A 23,266-nucleotide genomic window follows, 5' to 3' on the forward strand; every position below is an offset into this window, starting at 1 on the left:
TGAGCATGGAGGTCAGCCACGTGACAGACAAATCGCTCTGTGTTGAAAGTGGAAAGAGGGGCCTTCAGAGAAAGGCCAAGGAAGTCCTGAGCACTGGGTAAAGTTTACTTGAGTTCTGGCTAGAACCCAAAAGAAAGAAGAGCAGAGAAAGCAAAATTCTGCCTCTGAGTCAGGGCCCAGAAAGATAGGCAGATCTAACAGAACCCCAGGACTCTCCTGGGCTGCTCGGGGGTGGGGGGACACCATGGGAAGAAAACTTACATTCTCTCATTAAGGGATAAGAGTTCCTCCTGTGTCTTATGGTTTCCAGTGGATCTGCATTCCTAGGGGTGGTCCTGCTTTCTAGATGACTGGCCTGCCTGCTCTTTTGTTTTGATACAGCTTTGAATGCTAGGCCTCTACCAAGCCAGGGAAACCACTATCCCTAATTGGCCTCCACAGGGCCCTAATCAAGGCTACTGTTAACAATAATGAGGATGGAAACTCAACCTTCAGATAGGGACTTTACCTGCGGAGGAAGGCAAAAAGCCCGCTTATAAACCTGCCTGTGATTTGTCCTGGAGAAATGTGAACAGATACCTATGCTACTTGGACATCAATAACAGATTGAGTTCGTTATGGTGGACCAATGATCTTATTGGGCTTAGTACAGGAGTATGGGTCGTGGGTTGCTGACAGGAGCACGGTGACCCCCAAACAGCTGTGCCATTGCTGTGTGAGTGATGAGGTCATGAAAGTGGCACCATGAAGCCCCATTGTCATTAACTGCCACTACTCAGGGACCTTCTACGGTAGGACAGACGGGAGAGAGCAGTGGCGGAGTACCAGATGAGGGTCCTGGTATCCTTTTCTTTTCCTGTCATGGAGTCCTAACACCACTGCTGTGCTGTAGTCTCAGCCATCGCTGCGTCATTGTATTGTTCTGCTTGGTCCATTGCCATGACTACCGGAGCAGAGGTCTCTGTGCCAAGACGGTTTTGAGATGTCTGTTTCATGCATCAGGGGAAAAGCCACAGTGCAATAGGAATCTTTCCTGTCTCATATTCATTCATTCATTCATTCATTCTCTCTCTCTCTCTCTCTCTCTCTCTCTCTCTCTCTCTTTCTCAAGTTTTCTGATGGGCTAATAGGAAAAAAGTATACATTTTCAGAATCATGTAAAGTGAACAGTTGAATGATTATGTAAAACCTAGGAGGGAATATTTTCAGGAATCTCTACAGAATTCCTTCCCAAGCACCTGGTCATTCCTGAAATCCCAAAGAATCATTTTTAGCTCCAGCACTCTGTAAAGATAGTTGTGTCTTGTTGGTAAACCATGCCTACTTTCTGCATTTGGCATCCTTACTCTATAAATGGTTACCTGTAGCTAAAGTTTTTCTGGTTCTGTTCAGCTCCTGCAGCCCCAAGGCTGGCCACTTGGATCCAAGTAACCACACAGAGACTTATATTACTTATAAAGTGTATGGCCATGGGAGGCTTCTTGCTATCTAGTTCTTATATCTCAAATTTACCCATTTCTATAAATCTATACCTTGCCAAGTGGCTTGTGGCTTACCTGTATCTTTTTTTTTTTTTTTTTTTTTTTTTGAGGAGGAGGAGGAGGTGGAGGAGAAAAGTGAGGGCAGGAGCTAAAACAGGGCAGAAATATGGAGGTAGGAGCTGATGCAGAGTCATGGTAGAATGCTGTTTGCTAGATGGCTTACACCTCATGGCTTGTTCACCCTCCCTTCTTATAGTACTGATAACCACCAGCTCAGGTGTAACACCTCCCACACTGAACTGGTGCCCACATCAATTATCAATCAAGAAAATGCAGCACAGGCTTGCTCATGGGCCAATATGGCCAGCACATTTTTTTTTTTTTTTTTTTTTTTTTTTGGTTTTTCGAGACAGGGTTTCTCTGTGTAGCGTTGCGCCTTTCCTGGAACTCACTTGGTAGCCCAGGCTGGCCTTGAACTCACAGAGATCCGCCTGGCTCTGCCTCTCGAGTGCTGGGATTAAAGGCATGCGCCACCACCGCCCCGGCAGCACATTTTTTTAATTGAGGTTCCCTCTTCCAAAATGAATCCAGCTTGGGTCACGCTGCCATGAAAACTAGCTAGTACCTAACCTAAGGTAACAATTCATGCAGCATAAACTGACCATAGAGCAATTGGTATCTGTGAAGTTGTGAAACGACTGTCATGAGGAATGTCAAGTAGCTTCAAGACACACAATAGCACAATCCAATACATCCAATAAAATGAACAGAGAAATGGAAGTCATGAAAATAAAAATCAAATCCTTGAGATGAAAGGGATACAAAAAAATTTAAAATGCAACACAAGGCAGTACAAACATAAGAGATAAAAATTCGGAAAGCATCACTAAGCTCAATTGTGGTCTATGGAAAATACAGTCAGACAAGCCAAATGAATGCACTGGAATGAAGAAAGCTTTAGGAAATATTGGGACAACATTAAATGTACAATTTGCAAATTACCTGAGATGAGGAGGGATGTTTGAGTGGCAAAGGTGGAAAATTTTTTCAGTAAAGGAAATAATAACAGAAAATTTCCAAAGTCTAGGAAAAGCTTAAAGGCCAGCATATAGAACCAATGAAGTCTGAGAGAAGATACAATTATCTTCTCACGGTTATGTCAAAGCATAATGAAAATAGATTCAAGCAGCAAAAGGAAAGAAATTGCATGTAAGGATATCCCAGTTCACTTTATAGCCACATTTTTCTTTTTTTTTAATTAAGAAATTTTCCATTCATCCTACATATCAGTCACAGATTCCCCTGTCCTCCCTCCTCCCACCCCCCAGCTTCTCCCCAACCCACCCCCCATCCCCACTTCCTCCAAGGCAAGGTCTCCGATGGGGAGTCAACAGAGCCTGGCATATTCAGTTGAGGCAGGTCTAAGCCTCTCCTCCCTGTGCCAAGGCTGCACAAAGTGTCTCACCATAGGCACTAGGTTCAAAAAAGCCACCTCATGCACTAGGGACAGGCCCCAGTCCCACTGCCTGGGCGGCCCCCAAACAGTTCAAGCTAAACAACTGTCTCACTTATCCAGAGGGCCTAGTCCAGTACCAATATCTTACATCTTGTTTCTCCTGGCAACGGCTGTTGCTGGAGAGCTTCTCTCCAGGTCCCACCAAGCCCCGCAGTCCCACAACCCATGTATAAAATAATCACGCATACGCTTATATTACTTATAAACTGTATGGCTGTGGCAGGCTTCTTGCTAACTGTTCTTATATCTTAAATTAACCCATTTCTATAAATCTATAACTTGCCATGTGGCTGGTGGCTTACCGGCATCTTTACATGCTGCTTGTCCTGGCAGTGGCTGGCAGTGTCTCCCCCTCCTTCTTCCTGTTCCCCCAACTCTCCTCTCTCCTTGTCCCACCTATATTCCTGCCTGGTCACTGGCCAATCAGTGTTTTATTTATATAGAGTGATATCCACAGCAAACAGCTGCCCGTGTCTCCTGACTCAGCCTTCTACTCCCTAGAATCCTCCTCTCCGCTTATCCTGCCCATGCTATACTTTCTGCCTGGCTACTGGTCAATCAGCATTTTATTTATCAATCAATCAGAGCAACACATTCACAACATACAGAAAGACATCCCCAGCACTTCCCTTTTTCTTTTTTTCCAAAAGGGAAGATTTTAACTTTAACATAGTAAAATTACATATAACAAAGAAATTATCAAGCAAGAATTACAGTTATAATATCTAGTTTATTTGTATTTGGCAAAATTAAAGAAGATATCCTATCTATCCTATATTTGTGAGTCTAAGGTTTCATATCTAACTCATCTTTTATTATAACTAAGGAAATTATAACTATCTAGTCTTCAACTACATCAAAGACCTCAGAAGGATATAATATTACCTGAGAAACAGGAGACAGACGCAAGCAACTTTCGGGAATCTTGCGAGAGTAGACAGAAATGGCTGGCAGCCTGGACAGTCATCCAAAGTTCCTCTATAAAGTTGGGGTATCTGTCTTCAGCTCACAGGCCTAGAGTCTCTCAGTCTCTTCTCTCCGTGTCCTGTAGAATGTCTGGCAGTTTCCTCTTTGAAGTAGGAACTTGAAGGACCATTTTGCCAAGCAAAGTTCAGTGGTCACCTTCCTATGGGTCCTGCATATCCAGTCGATCAAGCAGTCCAGGCAAGAACAGTTTCTTGCCCAAATGGCTATTTTTACCAAGAAGAAGATAAATTCCATGTAGAGTGTCTTCAATGCCCATCCTCCTCTCTGAAGTAAATCAGTCCTGCAAAGAGCAGACATGTCTCACTGTCCAGAAAGTCTAAAATTTAAAACATTTTAAATGCTATATTCTGTAGGTCTTTGAAGCGTCTGAAGATTATCTACCTAATTGAATTGTATTTATGTATACCTAGAAAACATAATATGACTATAAGTTTGACTATCATAGAAGACTAATTATTAATCTGTATTCTTTAATTATCCATTACAACCTAAATGAGTTACATAAACATAATACCTCAAACGAGAGTAGAAATATATATACAGTATAACAAAATTAAGTTTAAATTTGTATCAATAAACTAAAATCCATAGCAATGTAAAACATTTCTAAACAAGTTGTTGCTCTTTAAAAGTAGGTTCATTAATCTACCCTTTCATCCTATATATCTATATGATCCCCTTTTCTTCTTTAGAAAGAGATTGTATTTATAATCAACCTGCTTTAAATAAAATTACTGGTTTTTCTCTGTCCCACACCAGAGGGCTCTTTTGATATGGGGCAGGAGAATCTTTCAACCTCTTATTTTAGCAATATGCTTGGGTTTAGAGAAGGAGTAAGCCAATTCCCTCTCCAAAGCCAGCTTGGTATATTTGGGAATTTGGGCGTAGCTTCTCATACTACTTCCTGCTGGATGAAGGCACTGTATTCTTATGAGGACATAAAGAAAATTTTAGGATTATGGAGTAGTCCGTGAGGCTATACTGTCTGAGCCAGTTGCCTTGAAACCATTCTGGATGTTGGATCATTTGGGCCATGGTGTCATTGGAGATCTTTCAGAGGGTCTTGGCTGGTCAAACTTGATGTATCTTAATCTGGAACAAATCCATAGCCTCTTGCTTTCTGTGGAAACAAAAGCAGAGACTCTTTTCCAAAGCAACATATTCTTAGATCCAAAATTTGAAGTCAAGATACCTTTAAAAAATATATATTGGCTTAATTTAGCAGCCTTTACAATCAATTTTTTTTTTTGCAGTTAAAAATCCCAAAGACAACACAATCCAGATTCTCTGTGTGATATTCATCTTTATGTGGCTTATTTTTTATATTACTTTTACTTTCTCTTTAAAGACTTTATTTTTTAAAACTATTTCTTTATATAACTGTATATATTACTTTTTTCTCTCTTCTAAGTCTATGTACATTTTTACACATACTATAAACTGTTTAGAGGTTCATTTCATCTGAATCTGTCTTATTGTGAATTTATTGCTTTAAACTGCAGCATTAATAAGACTAAAATGGCAGCTGTGGCTGCTGACTCCACCCACCTCAGCTTCCCAATATGGAAGTGGTATGTTTACCACCAGCTATGGGTCTGAGAGCCATGTATACCATTAACTCTCAGAAGCAGTGGATCTATGCTTCTGTCAAAGCAGCATGTAGCCCAGAAACATCTTTTTTTTTTTTTTTTTTTGAACTAGCAAAGGGAAAATCCACCACACAGCATAGTACACAGCTTGGAGACACCTCTATGTAACACGGCCCACATGGTGCAGTGTCTTTCTGCCTGCATGAGACACAACTAGGAAGCTGTTTTTTGGCTCCATTTAGATTTGCTTATTAAATATTCTCAGGTTTCAGGTGGAAACTTGAGCCATTGAGCACCATTTGTAGCTAAAGTTTTTCTGGTTCTGTTCAGCTCCTGTGGCCCTGCGGCTGGCTGCTTGGACCCAAGTAAACACACATACTTATAAAGTGTATGGCTGTGGCAGGCTTCTTGCTATCTAGTTCTTATATCATAAATTAACCCATTTCTATAAATCTATACTTTGCCACGTGGCTCATGGCTTACCAGTATCTTACATCTTGTTTCTCCTGGCGGCGGCTGGCCGTATCTTCTGACTCAGCCTTCCACTCCCTAGAATCCTCCTCTCTGGTTATCCTGCCTATACTTCCTGCCTGGCTGCTGGTCAATCAGCATTTTATTTATCAATCAATCAGAGCAACACATTCACAGCATACAGAAAGACATCCCCAGCAGTTACCTCATAGGTAAACCTTGAATGATCTAGTGGAAATCAACATCCAGACAGCTGAAAGTTAAATAATAAACAGTTTTACCCTAAATATGGTGAAGAGCCATAGAAAGAACACTGTCCCCCATGACCTCAGAGGATAATGGGATGTGGGTGCCACTTGTGCATGGATTCAAGTTTGTGTGTCCCTGAACAAGTGATTGGACAGAGTCACATGAATAGTAGTAAACTAAGTGAGAGACACTATTGGAAGTTGTAATTCCAAAGGAACAAGTGAGCAGGGTCAGAGAAAGAGTTTAGAAGCTCAGTGGTCATGCTGTATAGAAGATAGGGACTTTTTTGTCAAATTTCATGGGCATTTTGGCTCATGGACATAGCTTGGGTTTTCTCTCCCATGCTCTCTGTAACATGTAGCTCTATGCACAACTTCCAAACAGTCTTCTTTGCTCTTCTCCATCAGGGGTATGCATTTTACTATTGTAATGAGTCATAGATCACCTTCAGACACTCTAGTGCAATAGTTCTCAACCTTTGGGTTGTGCCCCCTTTGGAAGATCAAATGACCCTTTCACAGGGGTTGTCTAATACCATTGGAAAACACGGATATTTACATTACAGTATGAATACAAATATCCATAACAGTAGTAAAATTACAATTATGAATTAGCAATGAAAATAATTTTATGGTTTTAAATCACCACAACATGAAGAACTGTATTAAAGGATCTCAGAATTAAGAAGCTTGACAGCCCATTCTCTAGTGTGTCTCTGGAGAGCTTCCACCTGCTCCAGCAGCTCCAGCTAGATCTAGTAGCTGAAGGGACGAACATGTTCACTCTTCCTCTTTCCTAATAAATTGTTCTTGAATGCTAATTTTGGAGCTTTTGTGCAAAGCCTTCAAGATCTTATTTTCTGCCCCGCTCTTACCCTACCTGCTGGTTATATTGAACATTCCTTCCCACCCCATCTTAAGTCTACTGATACAATAAGCAAAAGGCAGCTATTTTGACTATTACTAAGGGAGGATACTAATAATTTTATCCCCAAGATTGTGAAATTAAATAAATTGTTTAATGAATAAGATCCAGATGTGACATTCCTGTGAGGTTAAAGATTAATTAATTGAGTTACATTGGAAACAACTTTCAATCTACTCTGAGTAATTAATGTCATTTTTTTAACTTAGTAGCAATATTTTCTGAAATTGAGTTTCTTTACCTGCGGACATACTCACACAGACCCCTACTTCTTTGCACTGTAACTGGGGAACACATACATGGTCTTTTTTTTTTAGGTTCTTAGTTTCATAGATGAAACATTTATTTATAGTGTTCTATTATTAATTAAAAACTGGGAAGTCAGATATTGAGGTAAAAACCTGATTGATCCAAAAAGTGGTAGAGGAACGATCAACTGATCCTGCCTCTCCATGCTTTTCATATCAAAAAGACTGAATCTCTCTAAGCCCCTCCCCATATCTTCCTGCACCCCCGCATCTGGGTCCTTCAAAACTCCTATGGCTAATTCTGGTCAGCTAATCACTGACTCTGCCCTCTGATTCAAGGTAAACTTAAAGCAAACAAATATCCAACAACATTTCCCCCTTTTTGTCTAGATAAAAAGGAAAGGTTTTAACTGTAACATAGTAAAATGATACACACTAAGAACAGTTATCAGGTATATTCTAAATAAAAAGGAAAGGTTTTAACTTTAACAGAGTAAAACTATATGCAATAAGAACAATGATCAAGAAAGAATTACATTCACAATATGAAGCCCATTTATATTTGGCAACTTTGGAGAAAATACTCTATTATCTATCCTATCTTGGTGAGTGCAAAGTCTTGTACCTAATTCACTTTGTATCATAACTTGTATTACTGACCTAGAAATATATTTTAAGACCTTAAAACATCTGTGTGGACAAACAACTCAAGTTTTTATGTCTCTCCACCTTATACATTTTACACCTCTTTTGTGAGTTTCTTTTCTGAATTTGGTAACTAGGAAAACTGTAACTATAGCTAACTAGTCTTCGACTCTTTCATAGAGCTGAGAAGGATATGGTATTACCTGAGTAAATAGGAAGTGCAGAGCAAACAACTTCTAAAACTATAGAAACAACAAGACAGCTGGCTGCCTGGACAGTCACCCAAGGTTCCTCTGCAACACTGGGGAATCCATCTTTGGTATACAGGCCTAGAATATCTGACAGACTTTTCTGTGAAGCAGAAAATTTTGGAGGACCATCCTACCTTGTCTTAGCAAAGTTCAGTAGTCATCTTTTTTTGTGTCCTGCTTATATAATTTGGAAAGCTTACTGTCAGCAGTTAAGGCAAGAGCAGTTTCTTGCCCAGTGGTTAACTTGCCACAACGAAAGCAGACTCCATATGAAGGTTCTTCAATGCCCATAATCCCTTTTTGAAGTAAATTGGTGCTGCCAAGAGCAGACATGTCTCACTGTCATAAAAAGCCTTATGCTATTAAAACACCTTAAATACCATATTCTGTAGGTCTCTGAAGTGTTTGAAGACCATGTATCTAAAATGTATATCTCTATTTGACCTTGAAAACCTATCTAACATGGCCACAATTTGATTGTTTTAGATGACTAAATACTAACCTACATTTCTTTTCTTTTCTTTTTGGTTTTTTAAGACAAGGTTTCTCTGTGTAGTTTTGGTGCCTGTCCTGGATCTCACTCTGTAGGACAGGCTGGCCTCAAACTCACAGAGATCTCACTGGCTCTGCCTCCTGAGTGCTGGGATTAAAGGCATGCACCACCATGCCTGGCTAGGTGTCATGTTCTTAAAGTTACCTCCTGTTGTCTGGAGGTGATGGCATCTTAGGAAACTCTGAGAAAATTGAGATAATGGTCAAGTCCTGGGAGAGATAGCTGTTGTCCAGTCTCTGTGTGATGGGAAACTGCAGGACATATCTGAAATCCTGACTGAAGTAGTCTATGAGGCTGGATCATCTTAGCTAACCACTCCGAGGTTGTCCTGAAAGTTTGTAGTCTAGAGTTGATCATTGGGTGGTGTTTGTCAGGTTAGTGTATTACTACAATCCAGGTGGATTCATCATTGTGGGCTTCCAACATCCTTTTGGAGACCTCAAAGGTCACTGCTAGGAATGGTCATGGTTCACTGCAGAAAACTTAAAATATTTTAAATATCATATGCAGCAGATCTCTGAGATGTTAAAGGACTATAATTTGTTAAGTACATCTAGTGACACAAACTTAGTTCCTAGTACCTGCTTCAGACACTAGCCCAAAATCACATACAGGAAGCTAAATGAAGGTTATCTCTAGAATAAGTTAGTAATCTATATGATCATTAATACCACATCAAAAAATTTAAATATATATTATAATCTTCAATATTTTGAGATAATAGTTATACCTTAAGAAAAGTTTAAAGCATCAAAATAAAACCAGAGGATTATGAGATTAGCAGCAATAGAATAGTCCCTTAATTTTGGTTTTACTTCTGTCTCATACCAGGTCACTCTTCTGACATGAAACAGAGATTTTAGATTTTCTTTAACAAGAATGCTTGGGTTTATAGAAGGAAAGAGCCACACTCCAGCTCCAAAGCCTGCTTTAATTTTTAATTGAATTGGAACTAGAAAGAGACCATTTGCCTTATATGTCTGTAAAGAACATCAGAAACAAACATTTGGGAAGGTTGAAATTTTATCCTGTTTGAAGTGTGCTTTACCATTAATCTAATTTACTCTTTTTCTTTGGATATTTTCTCTAGATGATTCTCCCTTATTCCTCAGATGTCTCGCTTGTCCAGTGGTCTTCAGATTCCTTAATGGGATGCTTTTATTCTTCTGGAAAGACAAAAACAAAACTCTGCCCCAACGCTAACTTTGGGGAATTCCCCCCTCCATTTTTTTGGCAGGTTATATCTGATCAAATGAAAGTCATTTCTTAGTCTTATAAGTTGGTTTAGAATTAATAGCCATGCTTTTTTTGATGAACTATCACCTCTCCTAATCAAGAGGTCTGTCCTATTTCAATCTAATCTTTATCAATATTGATCACATCCATAACTTTTCTTCTTCTGTGGATACAAAATCAAAACATCTTCCCCAATGTTACACATATTCTGCTTTCTATTCTGAGGTCAACACATCTTTAAAATATATTAGTTGATTTAATTCAGCAGTTTTGTATAGGATCTGATATGTGTTGTATATGAGGGATAATTTCTATTTCTGATTATTTATTGTAATTGAATAAGTAACAAAGTTAATTCTGAATCATCTGAAATAAGTTTAGTAGTTTCAATATGTAAAACAACTCTTTCTGCATATTGAGGGTCAGTAACTATATTAAGAGATTCTGGAAAATCTAATAATACCATGAGAATAGCATATAATTCTGACTTTTGAGGGGATCATAAGGGGTTTAAGGCACTTTACTCATTTTTCCTGACTTAAAACCTGCCTTTCCTGATTTATTTACATCAGTATAGAATGTAGAGGCTCTAGAAACTGGTGTTCTTTATACAATGTGAAGAAGTATCCAATTAGTTCTTTTTATAAACTGATGTCTCTTACTTTGGGGTTATTTATTGCTAATCTCTCCCAAGAAATTACTGCAAGCTCTTTGCCAATGTTAATTTTCTGCCCATAATGAGGCAAATTCAGCATTAGTAAAGGATACCACAATTTCTGCTGGGTCTAATCCTGTTAATTGTTGAAATCTCAATTTTCCTTTCATAATCCATTCAGGAACTTTTTTATATAGGTCTTTAACTTTTCACTCTGTTTGTGTGGTAAAAATATCCATTTTGGCGAGTCTACATCCTATCAAGTTGACAATTTGTATTAAGAATCAAAGGGTTAATTATGGTTATGGTTATGAAGAAGAGGTCCGTCATTCTATGACCTTCAAGCTTTCTGTCTAATTAGCCACTTAACACTACCTAAGCATACACTCTAGAAATTAAGTGGACTATCATAGACTTTATCAACTCATGGGGTTGCTTCAGAAAAGATGATCTAATATCTTTTCCAAAGAGTTAAGTTTTACAACTAGGTTTGTGGTTGAGAATGAAAATTGCTTATTTACAACTGGAACTTAAACTTAACTTCTTATGTTCTTTGGATTTTTGTTTTCTCCAGGAGCATTTTGAATAGTGTCTGAGAAAGCAATTCAGAAAAGCAAAATGATCCTCAACTCTTCTACTGAAGATGGTATTAAAAGAATCCAAGATGACTGCCCCAAGGCTGGCAGGCACAATTACATATTTGTCATGATCCCTACTCTCTACAGCATCATCTTTGTGGTGGGAATATTTGGAAACAGCTTGGTGGTGATTGTCATTTACTTTTACATGAAGCTGAAGACGGTGGCCAGTGTTTTCCTTCTGAATCTCGCCCTGGCTGACTTATGCTTTTTGCTGACTTTGCCACTGTGGGCTGTCTATACCGCTATGGAATACCGCTGGCCCTTTGGCAATCACCTTTGTAAGATCGCATCAGCCAGTGTCAGCTTCAACCTCTATGCCAGCGTGTTCCTGCTCACCTGTCTCAGCATCGATCGCTACCTGGCCATTGTCCACCCAATGAAGTCTCGCCTCCGCCGCACAATGCTGGTGGCCAAAGTCACCTGCATCATCATTTGGCTTTTGGCTGGGTTGGCCAGTTTGCCGGCTGTTATCCACCGAAATGTGTATTTCATCGAGAACACCAATATCACAGTTTGTGCTTTTCATTATGAATCTCAGAACTCAACCCTCCCCATCGGGCTGGGCCTGACTAAGAACATTCTGGGCTTCCTGTTCCCCTTTCTGATCATCCTCACCAGCTATACTCTCATTTGGAAAGCCCTGAAGAAGGCTTATGAAATCCAGAAGAACAAGCCAAGAAATGACGACATCTTTAGGATAATTATGGCGATTGTGCTTTTCTTTTTCTTTTCCTGGGTTCCCCACCAAATATTCACTTTTCTGGATGTCCTGATTCAGCTGGGTGTCATCCGCGACTGTAAAATCTCTGACATTGTGGACACTGCCATGCCCATCACTATCTGCATAGCTTATTTTAACAACTGCCTGAACCCTCTGTTTTATGGCTTTCTGGGGAAAAAATTTAAGAAATATTTTCTCCAGCTCCTGAAATACATTCCCCCGAAGGCCAAGTCCCACTCAAGCCTCTCTACGAAAATGAGCACTCTTTCCTACCGCCCTTCGGATAACATGAGCTCATCGGCCAAAAAGCCTGCGTCCTGTTTCGAGGTGGAGTGACAGGTCCAGAGTCTGCTGGTGAATTAGTGTCCTGACAGAAGCCAGGGCAGCATCCAACAAGACAGCACACCACCAAAGGAACATTCACCCCTGCCTCAGGATCTAAGCAGAAGATGCACTGAGTGGACTGCAGATGTGTTCTAGAACTGTGAAAGAAAGGATTGACAGGCACCCAAGCAGAACCACTCCTTGCCACGTCTTGCATTAATAGATGATGGCTGCCCAAAGGAAGAGTCAGGAACTGGATGGATTTGTGGGTCTGGAAAACATTTGCTGGCAGAAATGCAGTCTCCTCCATCCCCTCTTGCTATGTTCCTTTTGATTTCCACATGAAGGTATGTAGAACATGTTAAATATTTAGACAAGTAACAAGAGGCGAGAGGTCAAGACTATTTGTTCTGCTCAATTTCCAAAGGGCAAAGAACCTTTTTTTGTCTCTGTGGTTATTAGTAATGGCAATCCACTTGTCCCTCTTACCACACATATTGTGCAAAGATTTGCTAAGCTGTAGTCATCAAGTTTCAGGACCCCTTTGTAAAATTCAGCTAGTGTCTTACAAATGTCCACTGCCCCCAAACAATGCCAGCTAGTGGTGTATTTATGTAGCAGTGTTACCAAAGTCACACATCAAAGTCAAACTGCTTGTAGTAACCGTGACTTCCTAGGTACATCAGCTTTATTTCACATTTAAAAATTGTATACAGTTGGTGGTGAATAGACTATATATCATAAAATCTGCTTTGCTCTCTAAAAAAGTATATATTCTCTACATATATGTACACCTATATCTCTAAACTGTCATTTGATGAAAATCTGGCGATGTTGTTTACCTCAAAATAAAGTAATTTTATTGTAATGTATCTGATCTTCATTATTTAAAATAGAAGCTCATCTATTTTTACAATGACATGGATGTAAGTACAAATGTATTTTTTATTTTGTTTGATCTGATTGATGGTTTAATATGGTAAATATAGGTTTTATATCCTACTGTTAAAAAGATCAAGAAGGAACAGTTTGTTCTGCTGAGCAGTGTGGGACAGATACACCATTTTGAATTTTTTGAAGTTTTTCATACAACAACAAAAAATTTTTATTGCTTATAACATTAAATTAATACATTGTTTTACTCATAAGTTTTTGAATAATCGGATGCCTCTAGTTATCAGCATGGTCATTGCAGGAAATTTAGAAACTCTAGAAAGCACAAAATAATAGTCATATTTAGTTCTTCAATACAAAAAAGTTCATTTCATTACTTTATGTCTCATACATCTATGGTTTTACTCATCATATATACATACATATAAATTATGACGTTGGAGTCATAATGTATATGCAATTCTGCATACAGGTTTGTCCCTCAGTGTTATTGCGTAGTAATTAGTATCCCATTAACTATATTTCCTCAAACATTTTAATACTGTTACAAGATGCAAGCACACTTCATATAATCAGGGCATTACCAAATTGGAACGTTTACCATTTTTCTAAAAAAAAAAATTGTTGGTATCAAAAATTACATTGCACTGGTTATTCAGGTACTTGAATCTGATGAACCCCTCACACTCCAAGAAGTAGTAGAACCAAGAATCAGTTGTAAATATTTTTCATATTTTTCCCAGTGTATGTGGCCAAACATTTTCCAGAAAACATAACACAATTTATATGCCAGCAGCTTTGTTTGGCTGTAGTTCATGACAGCCTCAGCAGAGAGGAGTTTACTTACTATAAGAATCCAGGTACCTTATATAAGGGGAGAGAATACACTAGGCCAGAATGTTCCCACAGGGCAGCTAGCTCACTCTTTACCCTAGAAACATTCACTGTTTCTACCCCAGGCATGCTGGGCTGTCCATTCGGGTCCAATAAACTGTGCAAATGATTGGGTATTATTTAGATTAGTTGATGATAATAGATAATATAATAATAATTAGAGTAGCTGATAGATGCTCTGGGTAAGGAGATCATTCAGAGACATATTGGTGGACAGGGCAGAACCTCTACCACAAATCATCTCAGTCATATTCTTGGAAATAAATGTGGTTACATGTGCTTCATATGAATCTTTTCCTTGTTTTATTTTGAATTTCATTAATACATTGCTGGCCACTTATTTCAATTTTCTTTTTTTAAATTTTATTAAGAAATGTTTTATTCATTCTACATACCAACCACAGATTCCCCCTCATCCCTCCTCCCGCTCCCCACCAGCCTTCTTCCCCAGCCTACCCCCATCCCCTCCTCTGAAAAGGTAAGGCCTCCCATAGGGAGTCAGTAAAGTCTGGCGCATTCAGCTGAGGCAGGCCCAAGCCCCTCTCCCTGCATCAAGGCTGTGCAAGTGTCCCACCATAGGCAATGGGCTCCAAAAAGTCAATTCATGCACCAGGGATAGATCCTATTCCCACTGTCAGGGTCCCCTTAAACAGACCAAGCTACACAACTATCTTGCCCATGCAAAGGGCCCAGTCCAGTCCCATGCAGGCTCCACAGCTGTCAGTCCAAAGTTCATGAGTTTCCACTGGTTTGGTTCAGTTTTATCTGTAAATTTCCCCATCATGGTCTTGATGCTCCTTGCTCACAGAATATCTCTTCCCTCTCTTTGACTGGAATTCTGGAGCTCGGCCTTGTGCTTGGCCGTGGCTCTCTGCATCTGCTTCCATCAGTTACTGGATGAAGACTCTATGATGACAGTTAGGGCATTCACCAATCTCATCACCGGGGTAGCTTAAAGCTCTAGAACAAAAAGAAGCAAATTCACCCAGGAGGAACAGACGCCAGGAAATAATCAAATTGAGAGCTGAAATCAATAAAATAGAAACAAAAAGAACAATATAAAGAATCAATGAAACAAAGAGTTGGTTCTTTGAGAAAATCAACAAGATAGATAAGCCCTTATCCAAATTAACCAAAAGGCAAAGAGAGAACATCCAAATTAACAAAATCATAAATGAAAAGGGAGACATAACAAAGAAGAGAACATCCAAATTAACAAAATCATAAATGAAAAGGGAGACATAACAACAGACAATGAGGAAATCCAGAGAATCATCAGGTCATACTTCAAAAACCTATACTCCACAAAATTGGAAAATCTAAAAGAAATGGACAATTTTTTGGATAGATACCACATACCAAAGTTAAATCAAGACCATATGAACAATTTAAACAGACCTATAAGCCCTAAGGAAATGGAAACAGTCATTAAAAGTCTCCCAACCAAAAAAAAAAAAAAAAAAAAAAAAAAGCCCAGGCTCAGATGGTTTCAGCACAGAATTCTACCAGAATTTCAAAGAAGAGCTAATTCCAATACTTTTCAAACTGTTCCACACAATCGAAACAGAAGGAACACTGCCACTCTCTTTCTTTTCAAACGGATTGTGTGTTAGTTTGAATGAGATGTTCCCCATAAGTCTCAGACATTTGAATATGTGGTCCCCAGTTGGTGGCTGTCTGTGTGGGAGTGGGGTGGGGGTTGGGTGGAGGCATTAGGAGGTGTGGCCTTGCTGAAACAAGTATTGTCACTAGGGGTGGCCTTTGAGGTTTCAGAAGACTGGAGCCATTTCAAATAACTCTCTCTGCTTTCTATTTATGGATGGAGATGTGAGCTCTCTGCTGCTGCTCCAGAAAAATGCTTGCCTACCTCCTACCACGATCCTCACTCACCAAGATAGTTATGGACTCTTATATCATAGGCCCCCAAGTAAACCCTTTCTTCTATAAAGTGTCTTGGTCATGGTGTCTTGTCATAGCAATAGAAGAGTAACTAATACAGATTTCCCCCAAACATTAAATTCTATTTGATCTCAAATGAGATACCATGATTTATCTTTTTCATGAACATATTTAAAGTAAGTGTGCTACTTGTTTTTGGAATATCCTTTATTTTAAATGGGCAAAATCCAAAATATACCATAAAGATTCCAGGTGCTCCAGGAAATGCAGGAGCTACATATACTAAGCCTTATTCCTCCATAAACAAATCTATTTTTTTGGTTAAAATTTTATTTATTCATCAATTCAGTAAATGTTTTATGTGTACTAAGTCTGAGTTGGGACTAGAGAGTTGTATAAGCCACAGCTTATAGTACATAATAGGTCCTTCCATAGTTTGTAAGGTAGGCAGGTAAGAGGTAGCTGGATTGACAAACCATAGGCCAAGTTCAGGGTTTTAATGCAATGTATTTCAATTTCATAACTTTATACACCACTGTATTTTCCCTGCTAATACACACCCACCTAAGGATCAAGAGAAGAGAAAGCAGGTCCAGGTAGATCAAAAGAGAAGTAAAAGAAAATGAGCCCAGGGAATTCCAGATATGTGTATGAAGGAGAAGCTCCTTGGAGGTAGAAAACAAAGTAAATCAGGAGAAAGACAGAGGAGGTGATAGGAGGTTGGAGACAGGCAAGCACTGCTTCAGACCATGGTGCAGACCTCATAGGAGGACCACACACAGATGTCTTCAACCGTGAGGCCATGCTAGATTTAGGCCTAGACCAACAGGAGGAAGAGGAAGCCAAAATATCAGGGATCGATGCAAGCTATAAACAATGGTGTGGTCATGACACAGCTGTGCAGATTTTACAGATTATAGACTGCATAATAGGAAAACAGCCCTTTAATGCAGAAGGCACTAAGGAGATGAAAGAATAAGTGCAAGGGGATTAAGGAAATGATAAGGGTGGTTAGGATATTCCAGCCAATGGCCAGAGAGTCGGATTTTCAAAATTGAGACTGTTTACTGAGTCAGGTCCAATATTCATTTGCTGGCAAGAGGTCTAGCCTAGTGGTAGAATGTTTGGTTAGCAGTCATAAGGCCCCTATTTCTTTCATGATCACAAAAAAAAAACCAAACAAAAAAACAAACAAAAGTCTCTGTAATTGTGTCTTCTTTTCCACTTTTATATATTTGTGCAGTAAACTTCTGTGGAATTACCTGTAGTGCCCTGTCCTCCTTGAATGGAAAATTTTCATGTCATCTGAGATCAGGACCACTTTAGAATGAGCCATTTTCCTACCTAACTCCATTTCTAGGCCACAAAAATGGGTGGAGATGTGACATGGTCCATTAACAGTTTCATAAGGTAGAACAGAACAAAGTCACCCCACTCAGGCTCATCCTTCTGCGACCTGAACATGCATCCAAGGAAGCCATAGACATTATTTAGTGGAACATCCATGCTTATAGAATGAGTATGGCAAACTTTCTAGATAGTTTCTGATGACCTGAATATATTAACAGGACTCAATATATCCACATAAACTATGTCTACATATGTAACATTAATTATGGTAGATCCTGAAACACTTTAGCCTAAGCAAGGCAGTTGAATCAAGGTTTCCACACATGTGGCGTATTTTCCTCATTGGCTTCCTTCCTGATAAATGCTCAGATGAGACATCATAATTATGAAAGTATCTTTTGAAAAAGATGAACAGCTCAAACCTGGCTTTACATCAGTTTCTTGCAAAAGTCTGAGTCTGACTCAGAATGTAGGTACGTATCTAGGACTAGCTGTGCTTCTTTCAAAGCAATACTCTTAGTACTCTGGTCTACACATTTGGAAGAACTGAAGAACTCTGGAAATGAGATCATTTTTTGTAGCTAGAGTTTTTCTCTCTGGGTCCCGCCAAGACCCAGCAGTCCCATAGCCCACTTATAAAATAACATACAGATGCTTATATTATTTAAACTGCTCAGCCATTAGCTCAGGCCTACCATTGTCTGGCTCTTACTCTTATACTCAGCCCATTTCTGTTAATCTATATGTCGCCACGTGTTCAGTGGCTTTACCTGCTGCCTTTACATGATGTTTCCTGGATGGCAGGCTGGCGTCTCCTCTTCTCCGCCTTCCTCTTCCCTCAATTCTCCTCTCTGCTAGTCCTGCCTATACTTCCTGCCTGGCTACTAGCCAATCAGTGTTTTATTTATCAATCAATCATCCACAGCAATTTTTTATGTCTCATTTGCTTTGTGTGACTTACTTGTAGATAAGTTTTTATCTTTCAAAATAATTTACAAATTGACAAGTGCAATAGATTGTACATTAGGAAAGCATAGAAATGTTTGCATTTGTGAGATACAACTTTGGACAATTTCTCCCCTTCATGAGAGTGATGTTAACAGAGTTGACAAGAGAGCTAAGGTCACACCAGAGTCCTGGATTCCATCTATCTCTGACTCCCACTGTGTCTTTATGGATGGCAAATGATACGTCCAACATTCATTTTCTTTGTATTACATTTTTTACTTACTGTGTGACTATGTGTTTCCCACAGTGTGTGTGGGTGGAGATCAGAGGATAACTTGTAAGAATCAGTTATCTCCTTTAGCCAAATAGATCCCTGGGTTTTGAACTCAGATCCTTAGGCTTGATGGCAAACATCTTTATCCATTGCACTGTCTTACCAGCCCAACATTCAAGAGACTGGAATTCAAAGATCTGTGACTAAGATCTACAAGGGCAGATAAGTGTTTCCTTTTCTAGTGTATAGCACATCATTTATTGGCTCCCTAACAAGAGATCTAGCATCCAAGTTCCACAATTCCTTGGTTTACATACAAATGAAGGTGGACTAACGTCTTTCCTATGTCACCCTGTGAGACAATGAGGGCCTAGCTATCCAAGAGAGTGTGTGTTAATGGGGAGGAAATATAAAGGGACCTTTAACTACATGGGACTGAGAATCTGACAATACCTGCTCTTATAAATTATTGTAGCTGAAACCAGTCTTCTGATGTGGCATGGTAACAAAATATTGACTATAATAAATTCAGTTTGAAGCCCGGGGTCACAAGGAAGGAAATGGGCAGCCACACCACCTGATGGTCCAAACAGATGGCCTTCATAGTGCTGGGCCTCCCCACTAGACCAGTAGCCTGTTGGTCCTCTTGGTCTCATAGAAATAGCAAACACAACATTCCTCCTGGCCCAAGTCCACTAGAAAATATCTTCATCAAACTAATTCATCCTGCTTGAGAAATCATATAGTGAGGTCAAGAAGTGAATTTCCAGGATCAGAAAGAGAGAGAATTAGTAACTTAGAATGAGCTTGTATAGCTTTAGCAAGATTTAATTATGTCATTCACATGCAAGATAATTTTCTATGAGCTGAAAAACCCTAAGATTTACCCTTCATCATTATGATAAGAAATTATTTATCTGTTAGAGTAAGATGTAAATTTAAATGATAAATGATGTTAATTTTGTGACTGTTTAAAGCAGGCTTTTTATTGCAGTGACTTAGTTTCAAGAATCCTAATGGCAATGAGTCATATATGCCCCTGGGCATAGTTCTTGATTCTTTCCATGTCTATAAAGTTTCTTTCAAAAAAACTAAACAGGATGAGAAAATAGATTCTGAGCAAACCTACTTGTGAATTGGGTTAGAGCTCACAGAAATACTTTTCCAAGCCCAATGAAGTTTTGTTGGGTCATATGGGTACATATAGTTACCAAATGAAAATTTTCCATAGATAAACAAATGGGCTTTCAACCTCCAACCCGCAGATATAAAAGCAGTCTGTTGTTCGCCTGCACCAAGAGACTCTGCCAGGATTCATCGAAGAGGAGAGAGATACCTGGACAGATGTGCTGTGCCTTAGCCGGCACTGGGTGCAGGACACTGGAAGCCCCAGTGTGGACCCATTCTCAAGTGGCCTTCTCCTGGATGGACACTGCAGGGACACTTCCAAGCAGTGATGGCTTCACTCAAAGCAGTGTGTTTTTCTGGAGATTCACAGTCAGTTCTCCCAACAGTTCTCTCTCCTTCACTTGGGTAGTAAGTGGATGAGAGGAAAGAGACCTTGCTCTTATGTTGCCTGTATAGCTACATCTTGAACTCCTAAAGACTCTTATCTCCTGCATCCCATTAGATCACTCACTGAGTGTAGACTCTGGCTAGAGCTCTGCCCCTCCCCAAACTTAAGTAAATTGGTCCATTCTCTTCTCTTGGCTCCAGAGGCATGCACATGTGATCTCAGTGTTGCCCAATCAGAACAAATTGCTGAATTTTGCCAGAAGAAGCTACCAAGGCAAAATATTGATTTTTCTCCCCATTACACAAAATCTAAATGAACTTGAAGTGCTGCTATTCCTTCCGAGGGAGATGTGGGAATCTTTCAGGAACTTTTACATAAATAATAAGACTATTGGCAACATAATGAAAGACTGGAAAAAATCTTCAGGACGTCACTTGAGAATTTCCAGGAGCTACTACCACCCTTTAGATTCCTAGTTGTTTTTTATTTTTTTCTCCAGCCAGTTGAGGATGGAGAAAATTATACACTAAAACCCAACTCTCTGTGAAACCATAGTAACCATCATGAGATTCTCACTAGAGTCTGGTGGAGGATGCTCAGTTCATATGCACTGCACTCAACTCTCTGTGAAACCATAGTAACCATCATGAGGTTCTCACTGGAGTCTGGTGGAGGATGCTCAGTACATATGCACTGCACTCAACTCTATGTGAAACCATAGTAACCATCATGAGGTTCTCACTGGAGTCTGGTGGAGGATGCTCAGTTCATATGCACCACACTCAACTCTCTGTGAAACCATAGTAATCACCATGAGGTTCTCACTGGAGTCTGGTGGAAGATGCTCAGTTCATATGCACAGCACTCAACTCTATGTGAAACCATAGTAACCATCATGAAGTTCTTCCTGGAGTCTGGTGGAGGATGCTCAGTTCATATGCACCACATTATCCAGTCACCATAACAGTTAGTCATGTTACTGCCCTTATTACCTAATGAGACACAGAGAAGCTTAGAGATCTGCCTAACCAATGCTACAGCGTTCCTTGTCGATGCTGGTTGTGGAGTTTGAACCTGTGAACACTCACTCTAGAATCTGCTCTTTAGCTGCTTTTTCCCCATGCCCTACCTCTAAAGGGGCATCACACATTCTGAATCATGGAGATACTCTCTAAAAATAATTTCCCATGACTAATTCAAAACCAACATAATACTTTGTTTTGTCTTAGACCACATTTACTGAATTTCATCTAGAATTTGTCCTGGAAAAGTGGGCTCACTAATGGGAGGGACTGGCTGATCTTATAGTAGACTGCTGGATTTTATGTTTATTTTCATTTCATTTGAGCTAAGCATGTATTTCATCCAACAAACAAGGAGGCCACAACTGTTAACTGTCTCAGTACCAAAATGTTCTGGTTCTTTTGGTAGCTGAGAATTTAGATAGTATTTACTAAATGAGATGAGAAAGGAAATTCTCAAATTAGCTTTTATGGCAAAGTTTTACCTTTTACAACCTAATAAAATGATGCTCTTTGGGAAATACTAAGGAGAGACTATATTATGTTCTGGAAAAGAATTCCTGTTGAGGCATACAGTTCAGATCTGACAATGGATTTAGATAAAAAATTAACCCAGAGTGAGAAAAGCCCAAACTGTTTATTTATTTCAATTGTACATGGAAAACCAGGGGACAAAAAGATCCCAGATGTGAATCGTGAGGTCAGTTCTAGTAGTGTCACTGGAAACAACCTAAAAAAAAAAAAAATGCCGTTTAGAACATGGGACCAGGAAGAGAGTGGCAACATGACAGACTTCCTTTTGACTTTGCCATTTGCTTCTGGAGTTACCACGGGCAGAAAAGGAGTGAGTGCTCATGAAACATTTAAAAATGAAGCAGTTTAGCCTCAAGCTTGGGGGATGACAAACTTGGCAATCCCTACTGAGGAAGAATAAGGAAGGAGCCACAATTAAATTCTATGGATTAGCTGCAAAGCCGTGTGGTAAATAATGTGTGAGTGTCCCGATTTTTACAACTTAAAATGTGTTTCTTCACCCTGGTTTTCCTGTTCTCCCATGCAATGTCTCAAATTGCATCACATGTGAACTTCAGCTACAAAAACCTATTTTATGGGAAAACTGTGCTGAGATTAATGGAGTTTCCTGAGTAAGTAAGCAAGTCTACCAAGTCAGTACCCAAGGCAGTGTGTTTTAAAGTCAATGAAGAATGTTAGAGACAAAGGCAGATATAGTAGGTGGTGTGATAAAACCTCAAATTGTTAAACTCCCACTTTCACGGAGAGAAAGGAACACAGGGTTCCTACCAAGCAGCTAATCCTCAGAGAAGACACTAAGTGCAGACATGAAATGTCAACACAAGATGATACTGGTGGCTGTGAGGGACGCATGCACGTTAGCCTCTGAAGTGATGCTGATGAAAACTTTTACTGAACGAATCCAAAAGTGTATTTTTTATTCTAAATATTTTCATAGAGGAATTGAGTAGTTTCCAATGAAGAACACACTAAAACGAGATAATCATGATTGGAAGTCAGAGAGTGAAACCACACAAAGACAGAATCGAAACCACTGATGGTGTTGTCTGAGAAAATCACTGGGCTCAGAACTGCTTGTACTTGGGTAAAAGGATGACATCCCTAAATCCCTGGCTCCTTTCCTCAACTCAAGAGTAGACTGCACCCCTACATGGAGCAATTTCCTTGACATTGAATTTCTAAGTGACTGCTTATGTGGGGTAATGGATGGTTTTATTTAATTTTTATTTTTGTGTGTATGTGTGTGTGTATGTGTGTGTGTATGTGTGTGTGTGTGTGTGTGTGTGTGTGTGTGTGTGTGTGCTCGTGCATGCCCACATCTCGGCTGACATGTGTAGGTCAGAGGGCAGTTTGCAGAGTCAGTACTCTCCTTCCACCATGTGGGGCCAGGGTATCTTCCTTGGGCTGCAAGGGTCTTTATCCACTTAGTGTTTTCACTGGCCCA

General features: G+C 39.6%; 1 protein-coding gene and 1 long non-coding RNA gene across 4 annotated transcripts in view; one reads left to right on the forward strand and one right to left on the reverse strand.

The window, feature by feature from the left end:
- LOC102915006 (type-1 angiotensin II receptor A) overlaps positions 1–13,363 on the forward strand; it is a 51,252-nt gene extending 37,889 nt beyond the window's left edge. For both annotated transcript variants that reach the window (XM_015986569.3, XM_006972285.4), the window contains one exon: positions 11,380–13,363. In XM_015986569.3, coding sequence (XP_015842055.1) covers positions 11,424–12,503 — 1,080 coding nt within the window. In that variant the 5' untranslated portion in view covers positions 11,380–11,423 and the 3' untranslated portion in view covers positions 12,504–13,363. The remainder of the gene's footprint in view (positions 1–11,379) is intronic.
- LOC143273448 (uncharacterized) overlaps positions 1–23,266 on the reverse strand; it is a 136,792-nt gene that overhangs the window by 16,416 nt on the left and 97,110 nt on the right. The window contains exon 3 of one of the 2 annotated variants that reach the window (XR_013051538.1): positions 3,883–4,264. The exons of the other annotated variant lie outside the window; for it this stretch is intronic. This is a non-coding gene — a long non-coding RNA (uncharacterized LOC143273448). The remainder of the gene's footprint in view (positions 1–3,882; positions 4,265–23,266) is intronic. 2 annotated transcript variants of the gene reach the window in all.

Source organism: Peromyscus maniculatus, chromosome 5, assembly GCF_049852395.1.
Source record: "Peromyscus maniculatus bairdii isolate BWxNUB_F1_BW_parent chromosome 5, HU_Pman_BW_mat_3.1, whole genome shotgun sequence".
NCBI lineage: Eukaryota > Metazoa > Chordata > Mammalia > Rodentia > Cricetidae > Peromyscus > Peromyscus maniculatus.